The 16,047-nt window shown below is 38.2% G+C and overlaps 1 protein-coding gene across 1 annotated transcript in view; it reads left to right on the forward strand.

The window, feature by feature from the left end:
• BBS9 (Bardet-Biedl syndrome 9) overlaps window positions 1-16,047 on the forward strand; it is a 176,899-nt gene that overhangs the window by 91,571 nt on the left and 69,281 nt on the right. Inside the window, exons 15-16 of the mRNA XM_090371508.1 lie at window positions 1,068-1,208; window positions 6,105-6,200. Coding sequence (XP_090227634.1) covers window positions 1,068-1,208; window positions 6,105-6,200 — 237 coding nt within the window. The remainder of the gene's footprint in view (window positions 1-1,067; window positions 1,209-6,104; window positions 6,201-16,047) is intronic.

Raw genomic sequence — 16,047 nt, forward strand, 5'->3', positions numbered from 1 at the left:
AATTGCAGACACTTTCAATTTCAACCCTAATTCACAGCTTTTTTTCATCAGTGACCTGTACTTGTCAAGTAATTCCGCCGGTCTCCTACTCTTAATGTCATTAGTGCCAACGTGTACAACTATATCACCTTTTGTGCCCTTAAAAGATGATATCCGCTCTACAACGTCATCAACTTTTGCCCCTGGCAGACATACCCTGGTCCTGTTCCACCTATCCTTTTTACAAAGCATGTTTCCCGTTTCCCTGACAATAGAGTCACCTGTATTAGGATTTTTGTGTTCCCAGTTAACCAATTGATAATTTTATTTGAACCAAAAATAAAATTACAGATATTTTTGTGTACTATTTTATTAAATAATATTAACATTGCTACTATTAGGATGTCCCAGTAAAGCCCAGAGCAGTAAAAATTATATCACTTTTTATTTATTTTTTTTTTTTGTATAAATGGATTCTGTAAATTTTCTGATTTTTCTTCAGAGTTTGCTTTGTCCCAATTTTTTTTACTTCAGAATTTATTTTGTCCTGATTTTCATCCCCGACTATCTGGTCACTGTAACTCTAGTACACCTAAGGTATGAAAGAAACATAAAAAATCAATATAAGTAAATTTTGTTCCACAATGTAAATGTAATTACAAACAATACGAGGTAAGACACATTCCTCAGTGATGAAAGTTCTAAGTCATATATATATAGTCTTGAAACAAAAATAAATGTTATATTTACTTAAAAAAAAAAAAAATAGTAGGATAGCTGCAATATAAACATTTCAAACTAAAGCAAGTTCACTTCCAGCAGTGCAATCATGTATAGTTTCTCTTTTTTATGAATAGGTACACTCATACTAGTTCTTTTCAGGTATGTTTATTTCCCTTATCAAGACTGCCTAGATGTATGATACTCATTGCATGGAAATGTCTTATCTCATATGTTTCATGTAGTATTAACCATATTATGTCATTTTGTAGATAAGGTCAAATTAATTTTTGATAATAAAAGTTATACTTATTATTAAAAAATTAATATAATTAATTAAACTTTATTGCTGTTGACATTTTCCTTAGGTTCTCCTAGGGTTGCTGAAAGTGTAGCTGTGCTGCCGTTGCGACTTGTTGCCAAAGGTTCAATTCCATCAAAAACTGCAGAACACAAAATTACCATAGAAACAAATAAAAATGCATTATCAATGACTGATTTATTTCCAGGTACCTCTTTTAAATGCAGCTAGAGAGAGAATGTAATATTGTAAAATTTTTAAGTTGAAATTTTTTTACAGTTTATTAATTTCTAGTACTCAAATAATAATACATATTTATTACTGATATATAATCATTTATTATCATCATTTGATTGATCATCTTGAGGATATGAGTAAGTTTTTCATACATAAAGTTTACTGCAAGATAATTAACCCACTGATGATAATAAGTAGCACTGCTTTCAGAGATCCTTGAAAAGATAGCTATTTTAATTGAAGCTACTTGATATACCGATAATTTAGTAATGAATTAGGATTTGTAAGAATTAGACTGAAATGAGACTGAATTGAAATGTAGCAAAAACATGATGACAGTGCACAATTGCTTCCCAGTTAACATAACTTTTAATGCTGTAAGTCACAGTATGGAAAAATTATAGAGATCTATTTAAAAATGACATTCACAAACAAGTCAAAAGATATCCAGCGAAACCCATTGAGAAAAAAGACTGAAACAGAAACTCAAAATACTAGTGACTATAACTCCGAGGCCTACAAAATTTTTTGCAGCATAAAAACACATAACAATAAGAAAATTCAGCCAGACCCATAATTAGCGATAAATCATTCCCTAGAACAGTATTGTCTAAATGGCATGTTAATATACTATCTAAAAAATGAAAAAACCAACCATTTTATCCAGGAAATCCAAATGGTACGTAATCCCTTTTGAGGATGAGGTCCTATATGCTAATATGACGTTGCCTTGTAGAATGACTTAGTGACTAAATGAGCTTGGGCTTGCCCAAAGCTCTGGACAAATTAGATATTTTTGACCTCATGGATCTCAATAAGACAACTATTCTTTGTTTTCGGTAGAAAGTTCTTTTGTCAAGTTTCAATTGTGAATACAGATAATTCCCTTTGACAATTGCTATATGTTGTATTCCAGCTAGCATTTGTAGACAGTATATTCAAAAATACTGTCTTCAACAGTAACATCTGTCCTAAAGAGTCACTTTTCTCAGGTAATCAGATCACTGCAACAACATCCACATAACATACGTGATCCCTTTAGATTATGTATGCATTTACATGTTTATTATTAAAAGTACTCTATTAAATAGAGTGCTTTTAATAATACAAATTGGAGTAAGAGGGATTTCAGCACTACTAGTATTAGCCACACAGTGCAAGGGAGCCACAGGCTTCTGCTGCACCAGCCAAAAAAAATAGATAAGAAAATACAAATTATGCACTTCCCTCATGTAGGTAACTATCCAGCTGACCTTTGAATTGCATCAAACTGTCAGCCTTAACTACCCGTAAAGGCAATAATCACAACTCACTGGCTAAAAGAAAATTTCCTACAATCTAGTCTAAACCTCTTCTCCTGTAATTTGAATTTATGGCCCCTGGTTTTGGACTTCTTTATAACAGTGAAAGTTGCGCATTCATTTATTTTACTAACCCCTCTCAGAGCCTTATAAATCACAGTCAGGTTCTCCTCTCAAGGTGCTTGGTTGCAAAACTCTGTAGCCCACAATCAAAGTCTTTCCTCATATGGTTGCCTTTTGCCAGTCTCACCATGCAAGTTCCTCATCTTTGGACCATTTCAAGAAGCTCAATGTCTTTTTTCAGATGAGACCTCCGTGCTTGAACACAGTATTCCAAATGCAGTCTTACAATTTCCGTATACAGTGGGATTATGACCTCCCTATCTCTACAGGATATTGTTTAATAAATCATTGATAGGACAACACCATGGGCTTTCCTGGCTGCCTGTTTGTAAAGCCCATGTTGCAAACAGGCAGTCAGAAAAATCCAAACTGCCATGTTTATAAACAGGCAGCTAGGAAAACCCCTGAACAGTGTTACTGCTCAGAAAGCTTCATATCTGGAGTATCATAACTCCCAGATCCTTTTCTTCCACTGCTGTTTATAATTCAACCTTTGAACTATTGTCAGTGTTAATCACATTAAAATTTCATATTCCTTCATCTTGCTATTTTACATTCTCTTTTGTTGTTTCATAGGTGTAGGAGTGTAATTACTATTAGAAGTGTTTTTAGTACTCTATTTTATAACATTACAAATGTAACTGTATAGTGTAATATAATAAAGTAAACTTGATAGTGTAATATTTATAATTACATCATCAGGCACCTGTGAGGTGATCCGATTGAGGTGTGTAATGCTTTATATGGATTGAGTAAGCTCAAGGCTGATGGCATTCTTCCTATTGCTGAGACTACCTACATGAGGGAATAAAAATTAAAATTGTGGAAAGTGGTTGCAGAATGGATGTGGGAAGATTGCCTTAGTCAGCAGGTAGTTGATTGTTGGAACAGACTTCCATCTGTTGCAAATGTTGGTAGAAATTCAGAGTAAACTAGACAGATTGTTGGATGGGATGGACAGGTGATGTGTGTGGGAGTTTTTTTTTTTTTTTGCTGAAGCTTGCTTTCTTGCATCATTTCCCAATACTGATACTAATACTAAATGTTTTAAGTATGTTCAATCTCAGCCCAAAGAGAGAATTTTCGATAGCTGTATGGTCATAATTATTGCATACCAAGTGGAAAATAGCTAAGGAAAATCACACCAGCACTTGTAATAAGTATTTTTAGATTTACCAACTCCACTTTTTGCATCTTTAATTATTTATGTTTACATTATAAATTATAACCAATATAAAAATATTGAAAATGGAATCCATTATTAATTCTTAAAAGTCCTAATCTTGACCTTGTAAATCAACTAACTTGCACATGTTAAAACCCAAGACGAAATTTAAATTGTCATTCATACTCCAAAATCCTTCCAAGTAGTAAATATAAGTCATTACCAACTGAGCTTTGGAGGCTCAAAATAGCTGGCATTAAGCTATTTGATTCAGTTGATTTATCATGTATCCTATGAAGACTCAAAATACATAATCATATTTCAACCAAATGACAACAAATAAATTTTCAGTTTTCATTGTGCTTTCATTATCTCCTTTTCAGTCTTTATTATGAGTTCTTTCTAATTAATTTTATTATTTCCAAAATAGTCTGTAAGAGTGTGCAGATGTCTTGTGTTTAACTGCTATTCAAAAGTTAATCTCTTTGCAGATAGGAGGATTCTTATTTAAACCATTACATTTAGTAAATTTCCTGGCATAGTTTGCCTTATTTTATTCTATTTAAAATATTTTTCACTTACTTGGAACTCTGTAGATTGGTTAATAATATTATTTTTTATATACAGGGTGTCTCAAAAATGGTACAAACGTTTAGGGGAGGTAGCTAACATCTAAAGGAATGTGAATCGCATAGGAACCCATAACCGGAAACGTCACGGGAAAGTAGTAGCAGAGGCACAAGAAGCAGAAATGACACAAGACAGTAATTAGTGGCAAACATTTATTTGACATAATATTAACAATGGAGTACGAGGTGGATGCATTTCATGATGTTACAACAGATGCTCGAAGGTTCCACCATGAGACGCGATGCATGCGTGACACCGACGCAGCATGGATTGGCGGACACGGTTGAACACACCTGGAGTTTCTTTGACAATAGCAGCAGCGCAGACGAGTCTCGCCACGAGATCCATTTTAGTCTCCACAGGCGATTCATACACGATAGATTTGTGGGCCCCCACAGAAAGAAATCAAGGCTCGATAAATCAGGTGAGCGCGGGGGCCAGGCAACGGGTCCACCACGGCCAGTCCATCGACACCCAAAATGCCTGTTCAAATGGTCACGAACACACCTTCCATAATGGGCAGGCATCCCATCATGTTGAAACTAAATGTTGCATCTCACATTTGCTGGAATGTCAAGTAACCCTGGTAGAACTTGTTCAAGAAAGATCCAATATTTAGCGTAGTTCATGCGGGATGGTAATAGGTATGCGCCGACTAAGCAGTCACTGACCATACCTGCCCACGCATTTATTGTGAAGCGATGTTGTGCCGCATGGGGGTGCACACCATGTGGGTTGTTGTGAGCCCACACATGAACATTGTGCTGATTGAAGCCTTCCCGAGTGAAATAAGCCTCATCCGTGAACAAAACATAGGCTGGAAAATTCAAGTCTTGAACACTTTCTTGGAGAAACCACTGCGCAAAAGCCATACGTGCAGGATGATCTTGGGGGAGCAGCAACTGAACCCTTTGGAGATGAAAGGGGTATAAGGAATTGTCGTGCCAGACGCTGTACACTGCAACGAGACACTCCTAAGGCAGAGGCAATGGCATGTGTGCTGGTAGTAGGATTATTCTGGACGGCATTCAACACACTTTCTACCATGGCGGGAGTTCGCGTCGAACTTGGTCTGCCCACACTACTCCTGTTACCTCTAAATGACCCATAATCGCACAAATTTTGATGCATACGTGCAAACAAACGATGGTCCGGTACATGTCTGTCTGGGAAGCATTTTCCATAAATTCATTGAGCAGCTCGTCCATCGCCCTCTGCTAATCCATACACTAGGTGCATGTCTGCCAGCTCACAGTTCGTATATCGATGCATGCTCTTTGTGCGGCGACTACTGTTTGAACGAGTAAACCAGATATTTTCCCTCTCGTGAATTGATGAACAGGGCCATGTACCGACTTCCGGTGACGTTTCCGTCTATGGGTTCCTATGCGATTCACATTTCTTTAGATGTTACCTACCTCCCCTAAATGTTTGTACCAATATTTTTGAGACACCCTGTATATTTTTTTGCTTTGCATAAGAATTTTATATAGTAGAAGCTGATTGCTGCTCATTAATCAGTTCTTAAATTTTGAGTTACCTTGAAGTGAAGCAGTAATTTAATGTAGGTTAATAAAAATTGAACTGTATGTTAATTGCAGGCTTAAAGGTTTATACTGTTAAAAGATAATTTGTCTTATTTTTACAGACTTAATTGATGATGTTTCGAATACATCTGGTAGTGCAATGGGCTTTGAATATTATGGGGGACAGCATGTTACTCTGCTTGCTTCTAAAACGTCACGTAAGTTACCATATTTGGTTTTAACAATTTTTTTTCATTTTTTTTTGTGGAAAGTATTGTATAATTGCAGGATAAAATTTCTAGGTGATATTGACCTACCCTGTTTACTAGAATCAACAAATCCTGGATGCAGGATTTGTGAAATACTGGTAAAAATATAAAATTTTATATCTATATAAAATATACATACAGTAAAAATGCATAAATATGACATTCAAAAATAAGCATTTCATGTATTTTTCAGTCAAACTCCATGACGTGTCTCATTTGTCACTTCCCATTGCCACTCACAACTGGCAGATACCATCATTCAGACTTTTTATTTATTTTTTTTTAATTGAGTCAATGTGGTGTTGAAATTCACTTCAGGCAACTTTGTTATGTTGGAATTGCATTTATTTGGAAATTATAACATATTGCTCACCTCTGGAAAGTTTCCCTGAAATTCATATTCTTGGCGTAAGTTAAAAAGTGCACACTTTTGAAGTTTATTTGCTATTACAGTAGGGATGACAGTAGCTGCCAATTGTGATTTGAAGCAATCAATGAGAAACACCCCATCTTGGAGTTTAATTACCAACACACCATCCAGCCAAAAAATCATATTGTGAGTTTGAGTTATGTCAGAAAATGTGCTGTTTTGGAAAGCCCTGGTTGCATTTCCTGTTTCTGTATACAATTTACAATTTTACTCTGGCATTTTTTTCTCACACTTAATTGATTCTTGGGAGAACTCTACCATGGTTGCTGCTTAGGTCACCGTGGATAAATTTCCCAAAGTGCTTGATATTCTTTAATTGTTATAATGCCAATATTGTTTCACCACTCCATCAGAATATCGCATAATTTTTCTATAACATTTGATGATCTGTGCACTTTATTAGCCATAGTGCTATACTGTAGTAGGTTTCAAAATTCCAGCAAGGGCTTAAGTCCTAGTGTTTCCGGATTTATGAGGTCTTGCTGTATTTATATACTTATTATATGAAAGCTTATTGTTATATGAGTTATTTATCTAATATATGATATGGCAAGTTTGCCTGTACATTTATGGCCTATCCAGATTGCATAAGAATGTGACTTCCTCTTTCACCCAGGAGAAAATAAATGGATATATTTGGAGTTAGAATTTCGAACCTCTCAGAGTGCATTAGATAGTGTTGAAGTGAATGCTTTCATTTAGAGCAGTGATGTCAAACTCATTTGGGCTGTGGGCCATTTCTCGTATTAGGGTACCTCGCGTGGGCCGCACACAACCTACAAACCTTGCCATTGCTAAGCCTTAAGACGCTTTTTAATTGCTCAGTTGTTGCTTGTTGTTGATTGATACTCACAGCTGAGAATGCATTAATAACTAATTGAAAGGAAATAAAAGTTTGAATAAACAACAGAATGAATAATGTAAAGCAAGTTTATTCCAAATACAATATATCAACAAGGGAATATACATGAAATTAGGTAATCTAGGCTTTTTTTGCCAGACAGTTGACTCCGTTTGCTTACAACCTTTGCGAGATTTGGAGTCTATGATTGAGAAGACATCTTTATTATGGAAGAAAGATTGGCATCAGTTAGCCTTGATCTGTGGGCTGTTTTGCTGGTTTCATATGCGAAAACAGTTGTTCACATAACTATGTGTACTCCCAAAGTAACATAGAATTTGTGTGGCAAACTTTCTTATCTCTGGGTATTTTTTGCCCTAAATACGAGTAAATTTTTGAGATCCCAACTTCTCAGTATTTCTCTTTTAAAATTGAGTCATTCTGCAGATCAGTTAGTTCCATTTGTCTGGAAATGGGAGCACTCTTGACATTAAAAGAAAAAGGACCCGTGAAAAGAGGAAAAACTTCTTGGTGCTCCTTGAAATCTTTTAAGTGCCTATCAAATTAGTCTTTAATCTTTTCTATTCTGTCACAATATTTTGAAAAGGTATGACTTTGCCTCCGATTTTTCAACTGTTTACACATAGAAAAGTAAGTCAGAGTACCCTCTTTTAATTGATTTTGCCACAAAATCAACTTTTTTTGAAAACTAGCCATTGCATCATGCATGTCTGTTATCAACTGATCTTTCCCTTGTAGTTTGATGTTTAGATTGTTTACATGATCTGTAATATCTACTTTATCAATAATCTTTCTTTTTCTGGTTGGCTTGGAAAGCGACATCACATCAGAATCGCGTGTATATAAGAGTCACAACACAAAACTGTTTGCTTACTGACTTTGTTAAATAGAAAAGGCAAAACAAATATTAGCTCACTCGCATTACGATGTAACCGAACAGTATGAATGCTGCAGTAAAACTAACTGTCAGTGCACGAAATGATCGCTTAAATAGGCAATGGAAAATTCTGGAAATTTTGTGATCACAGAAAGCAGTAGACAGTTTTTGGTAGCACCATTTATTTTTAAAATTTTATTAACCCACCCTAGGTACTTTGATTCTCAAGGAATACTGTACTACTAGAGAATACTTTTGATCAAATTTTTTTGTTGTTTCAAAAACATAAATGCATTTAACTTTTACCAAGAAGTTTTACCTTAAAAAAATAATTCATAAAGTATTCATAGGGATGTCAACAAAAGTGATTTTGTCTGACTGATTTACAAAGGGATAAGCCCCTGGACTACCAAGGTGTTATTTTAAATTTCCACAAGCAGTTCTGGATATTGTACTGCAGCTATTTTATAAAAATATAAAAAAAACGTGACTGTAAGCAGAAGAAAAATATCTTTAATAGTTCTCCACACCTCATGAAAGAACCTTATGTATTACCAGTTCACTACCTGATGTACACCATAATCAGTGATGTTGATCATCTTGCAGAAAGAACTGTTAATATGGCTTGAATTCCTCTTTGCACTGGTGTAAAAGGTTTTGATATGTATTTTAGAAATCATAGTACAAAGTAAAGCACTACTTTTATGTATGCTGTATCTTTTGTCAGAATACAATAACCATTGTTAGCATTAGCATTAGTAGAGACATATGATGCAAGAAAGCAAGCTTATGCAGCATCAGCCAAAAAAAAACCACTCCCATTTGACCCCTCCGTTCATTCGAAATACCTGTCCAGCTGAGCCTTAAATTTATATAGGCTATCAACTTCCACAACAAGGGATGGAAATCTGTTCCACCAACCAACTATCCACTGGCTAAAGGCAAATTTCCGTACATCTGTCTTTCCTCGATTTGAATTTATGCCCTCTCAGGTGATTATTCTGAGCAAGAGGAAGAACCCCATCGGCATTGAGCATGCTCAAACCATTCAAGGCTTTATACACTTCTATCAGATCACCTCGCCGGTGCCTAGTCTCCAGATGCTGTAATTTGCAAAACTTAAGCCTTTCTTCGTAAGAGCAACCCTTTGTTCCATTCACTAATCTTGTTGCCCTTCTCTGTACTCGTTCCAGCAGCTCTACATCCTTCTTGAAATGAGGCCTCCAGACCTGTATACAGTACTCGAGGTGTGGCCTGACCATTGCCTTATACAAGGGAATAATCACCTCCTTATCCCTGCTAGAAAAATTCCTGTATATCATTGACAAGACACCATGAGCTACTCTTGCAGCCCATCTGCACTGCTCAGAGAACTTCATATCTGCCTCCACGATTACCCCCAGGTCCTTTTCTTTCTCTACCACTGTCAGTGTAGTACCACAGAGTTGATACGTTGCTCTGGGGTTACTGTTTCCCATATGTAGTACTTTACATTTGTCAATGTTAAACTTCATTTGCCACCTCTCAGCCCATCTGCTCAACCTTTCCAGATCCTGTTGCAGAAGCATTAGCATTAGCATTAGCATTAGTAGAGGCATTTGATGCAAGAAAGCAAGCTTATGCAGCATCAGCCAAAAAAAAAAAAAAAAAAAAAACCCACTTCCACTTCACCCCTCTGTTCGTTCAAAATACCTGTCCAGCTGAGCCTTCAACTTATTTAGGCTATCAACCTCCACCACAAGGGATGGAAGTCTGTTCCACCAACCAACCACCCGCTGGCTAAAGGCAAATTTCCGCACGTCTATCCTACATCTGTCTTTCCTCAATTTGAATTTATGCCCTCTCAGGTGATTTTTCTGAGCTAGAGGAAGAATCCCATCAGCATTGAGCATGCTCAAACCATTCAAGGCTTTATACACCTCTATCAGATCACCTCGCTGGTGCCTAGTCTCCAGACACTGTAATTTGCAAAAGTTAAGCCTTTCTTCGTAAGAGCACCCCTTTGTTCCATTCACTAATCTTGTTGCCCTTCTCTGTACTCGTTCCAGCAGCTCTACATCCTTCTTGAAATGAGGCCTCCAGACCTGTATACAGTACTCTAGGTGTGGCCTGACCATCGCCTTATACAATGGAATAATCACCTCCTTATCCCTGCTGGAAAAATTCCTGTATATCATTGACAATACTCCATGAGCTACTCTTGCAGCCCGTCTACACTGCTCAGAGAACTTCATATCTGCCTGCACAACCACCCCCAAGTCCCTTTCATTCTCTACCACTGTCAGTGTAGTACCACAGAGTTGATACGTTGCTCTGGGGTTGCTGTTTCCCATGTGTAGTACTTTACATTTGTCAATGTTAAACTTCATTTGCCACCTCTCAGCCCATCTGCTCAACCTTTCCAGATACTGTTGCAGCAGCATAGTGTCAGTAGTGTCCTTGACAACCCTGCCAACCTTCGTATCGTCTGCAAACTTGGACATTAAGCTTGATATACCATCATCAATATCATTTATAAATACAGAAAACAATAATGGACCCAACACTGAGCCCTGAGGGACTCCACTAATAACATCAGTCCACGATGAGCAGTGTCCATTGATTACCACTCTCTGTCTTCTCCCCCTCAACCACCCCTTTATCCATAGCAGCAATTTGCCTCCAATGTCACACTGCTCCAATTTGTGTAGCAGTCTTCCATGTGCAACAGTATCAAAAGCCTTTCTAAGATCCAAGTATATAATATCAAAGTTATTCCCTGCATCCAGTTCTTTTGTGACTGCATCATAGTATCCAATCAAGTTGGTCAGGCAAGACTTCCCCTTAACAAAACCATGCTGTGTCTGAGCTATAACCGAAGTCTTGTCTAAATGATCCTGCAGTGCTTCTTTAACCAGTGCCTCCATTACTTTTCCTGGAACAGAAGTTAAGCTCATAGGTCTATAATTACTTGTGTCAGCCTTTGATCCTCCTTTGTGAATTGGGGTCACATTTGCACATTTCCAGTCTATGGGTACCTCCCCTGAGTCCAAGGAAGCTCTCATAATTATGGCTAAGGGTTTGCTTACTTCCTTTGCTGCCTCCTTTAATATAACTGGATAGATCCCATCCACCCCGGGTGCCTTTCTTGTGTTTATCTTCAACAGTTTCTCCTCCACTTTACTCCCAGTTATTTCAAGATTCTGTAGCTTACTGCTAGAGTTGAATACACCTCTGGCATTCCCCTCGCTGAATAACTCCTCATGTGTGAATGTCGATGCAAAATATTCATTTAGTTTGTTAGCTACCTGAGCAGGATCATCAACACTTGACCCGTCAATATCAAGTGGACCAATCTGATTCATCCCCTTCCTTCTAGAGTTTACATAAGTAAAGAACTCTTTGCTGTTTTTCTTTGCATCCCTTGCCAAGGATTTCTCATAATCTGCCTTCGCCTGCCTAACCTCCTTTGTAACTTGGTTGCATATCAACTTGTATCTATCATAGGCGTCTGTGTCATGTGTTAATTTGTATGTATCCCATGCATTTTTCTTCTCTGCCATATGCCTCATTAGTTCATCTGACATCCATTTTGGGTTAAACCTTGAACAATATTTCTTAGTTGGTATGTAAAGCCTAGTAGCTTCCAAGATAAGTTCTTTGAATGCTTCCCATTTTGAATTTGCTGTTGGTAACATCATCAGTTGGTCCCACTGTATAGAATTTAAATACTGTCTCAGTCCATCGTAGTCGCCTTTACGGAAGCAATAACCCTTCCCTTTACCCCTAATGGTAGTTACCTCTTTGAGTAAATCCCACTTCAGCACACTGTGATCACTGCCACCTAGTGGTTCATTTATCTGCAGATTCTTAATGCATGAAGAATCACTGCTGATAATCAAATCAAGAGTATTACTCCCTCTAGTTGCCTCCCGAACATGCTGATGTAGAAAACAATCATCCAATAAATCCACAAAAGCCCTGCTAGTGTGTGAGTAACCAGCCCCCAAATTCCAGTCAATATCTGGGAAATTAAAATCTCCCATTATAAGACACTCTGATTTACTGGCCCACTCTATTTCCCTGTACAGTTCCTTATTATACTCATCAGAGTCATTAGGCCTATAGCACACTCCTACTCTCAATTTTGATCTCCCAATGTTTATGTCACACCAAACTGACTCCACACTGCACTGTCCAGCAATGTCGACTGGCTTCACTTCCTTGGTTTTTATGTGTTTCTTAACTAATAGCATAACCCCTCCCCCCTTCCTATCCTGTCTATCCTTTCTGTAGACGTTGTACTCCCCAAATTGCAGTTCTGCATCCCTTATATCTGTGTGACACCACGTCTCTGATATCCCAACAATATCTGCCTTCGATGTTTTGAGCAATACCTCAAATTCATCAAATTTATTTACTAAACTCCTAGCATTGGTGTACATGCAAGTATACCTGCACCTGTTTCTATTCTTAGCTACCCTAACACAACCCATGTGTTTACTTGTACCGCAATGGCTCCCAGCAGTCTCTGAAATACCATGCATCTTGTTTTTCAGGCTTCTGCTCATTCTAATAGAAGCAGTGCAAGAATCTCTTTCACCTCTGCCAGTGGCTACTGTCAATCTATTGGTCTTTGTCTCCCCCCAAGCTAGCAGTTTTCCGACCCACCAAACACTGCCTCGATAGCATCAGCAAATATTCTTGCACCCTTTCTATTTAAGTGTATCCCATAGCATCAGTAGTGTCCTTAACAACCCTGCCAACCTTTGTATCGTCTGCAAACTTGAACATTAAGCTTGATATCATTTATAAATACAGAAAACAACAATGGACCCAACACTGAACCCTGAGGGACTCCACTAATAACATTAGTCCACGATGAGCAGTGTCCATTGATTACCACTCTCTGTCTTCTCCGACTCAACCATCCCTTTATCCATAGCAGCAATTTGCCTCCAGTGCCACACTGCTCCAATTTGTGCAGCAGTCTTCCATGTGCAACAGTATCAAAAGCCTTTCTAAGATCCAAATATATAATATCAAAGTTATTCCCTGCATCCAGTTCTTTTGTGACTGCATTATAGTATCCAATCAAATTGGTCAGGCAAGACTTTCCCTTAACAAAACCATGCTGTGTGTGAGCTATAACTGAAGTCTTGTCTAGATGATCCTGCAATGCTTTTTTAACCAGTGCCACCATTAATTTTCCTAGAACACAAGTTAAACTCACAGGTCTATAATTACTTGTGTCAGCCTTTGATCCTCCTTTGTGAATTGGGGTCACATTTGCACATCTCCAGTCTATGGGTACCTCCCCTGAGTCCAAAGAAGCTCTCATAATTATGGCTAAGGGTTTGCTTACTTCCTTTGCTCCTTTAATATAACTGGATAGATCCCATCCACCCCAGGTGCCTTTTTAATGTTTATCCTCAACAATTTCTTCTCCACTTTCCTTTCAGTTATTACAAACTCATCTAGCTCACTGCCAGAATTTACTTCATCTCTGGCATTCCTCTTCCTGAATAACTCGTGTATCAATGTAGATGCAAAATACTCATTTAGTTTTTTAGCCACCTGAGCAGGATCCTCAACTGTTGAACCATCAATATCCAGTGGACCAATCTGATTCATCCTTTTCCTTCTAGAGTTTACATAGGTAAAGAACTCTTTTCCGTTTTTCTTTGCATCCTTTGCCAAGGATTTCTCATAATCTGCCTTTGCCTGCCTAATCTCCTTTGTGACTTGGCTACAGACCAGCTTATATCTATCATAGCGGTGCCTCCGTAGCCAGGTGGGAAGGAGCAGCAGTGCGTAGCACACGCTTCTTGATTAGACCGGGGTTCGAGCCCATCACCACCAAATACGGAGGATGCGGAAAGGTCAGGGAATGACCACCGCAGATTCCCGGAGCAATATGGCCTTAGTTGCTAATGTGCCTAAAAACCAAATAACATCTGTCATAGGCTTCCATGTCACCCATTAATTTATATGTATGCCATGCGTTTTTCTTCTCTGCCATATATCTCATTAGTTCATCTGACATCCATTTTGGCCTAAACCTTGAACAGTATTTCTTAGTTGGTATGTAAAGCCTAGTAGCTTCCAAGATAAGTTCTTTGAATGCTTCCCATTTTGAATTTGCCGTTGGTAACATCATCAGTTGGTCCCACTGTGGCGCCTCCGTAGCCAGGTGGGCAGGAGCAGCAGCGCGTAGCAAACGCTTGTTGATTAGACCGGGGTTCGAGCCTGTGACCACCAAATACAGAGGATGCAGAAAGGTCAGGGAATGACCACCGTATATCCCCGGAGCAATATGGCCTTAGTTGTTAATGCTCCTAAAAACCAAATAACAACAATAACAAGTCTCACTGTATAGAATTTAAATACTGTCTCAGCCCATCGTAGTCTCCTTTACGAAAGCAAAAACCCTTCCCTATATCCCTGATGGTAGTTACCTCTTGGAGTAAATCCCACTTCAGCACACTGTGATCACCGCCACCTAGTGGTTCCTTTATCTGCAGATTCTTAATGCATGAAGAATCACTACTGATAATCAGATCAAGAGTATTACTCCCTCTAGTTGCCTCCCGAACATGCTGATGTAGAAAACAATCATCCAATAAATCCACAAAAGCCTTGCTAATGTTGCATTTGCCAACCCACAAATCCCAGTCAATATCTGAGAAATTAAAATCCCCCATTATAAGACTCTCTGATTTACTGGCCCACTCTATTTCCCTGTACAGTTTCTTATTATACTCATCAAAGTAATTATGACTATAGCACACTCCTACTCTCAATTTTGATCTCCCAGTGCTTATGTCACACTTAACTGACTCGACACTGCACTGTTCACTGATGTTGAGTGACTGCACTTCCTTGGATTTTATGTGTTTCTTGACTAATAGCATAACCCCTACTCCCTTCCTATCCTGTCTATCCTTTCTGTACACATTAAACTCCCTAAATTCCAGTTCTGCATTCCTTATATCTGTGTGACATCACGTCTCTGATATCCCAACAATATCTTTCTTTGATGTTTTGAGCAATACCTGAAATTCATCGAATTTATTTACCAAACTCCAACATTGTTGTACATGCAAGTATACATGCACCTGTTCCTATTCTTAGCTACCCTAACACAACCCAAGTGTTTATTTGTACCGCAATGACTCCCAGCAGTCTCTGAAATATCCTGCATCTTGTTTTCCAGGCTGCTGCTCATTCCAATAGAAGCAGTGCAAGAATCACTTTCACCTCTGCCAGTGGCTAGTGTTAATCTATTAATCCTTGTATCCCTCCAAGCTAGCCGTTTTCCGACACACCTAACATTGCCTCGATAACTTTAGCAAATATTCTTGCACCCTTTCAATTTAAGTGTATCCCATCCCTGTAGAAGCAGTCTCCCCTGTTAACAAATACAGACCAAGCGAAAAAAATTCTACCCCTTGAGCCTTGCATAATCTTTCCAGGGCCGAATTGATCGACAAGGCTCTCATCATATACTCTCTCCTATCGTGTCTGGGCAGAATTGCAGACACTTTCAAATTCATCCCTAATTCATGGCTTTTTTTCAACAGTGACCTGTACTTGTTAAGTACATCTGCTTGTCTCCTACTCTTAATATCATTAGTGCTAACGTGTA

Source organism: Mastigoproctus giganteus, chromosome 4, assembly GCF_048544385.1.
Source record: "Mastigoproctus giganteus isolate SK-2022 chromosome 4, ASM4854438v1, whole genome shotgun sequence".
NCBI classification, from domain to species: Eukaryota; Metazoa; Arthropoda; class Arachnida; order Uropygi; family Thelyphonidae; genus Mastigoproctus; species Mastigoproctus giganteus.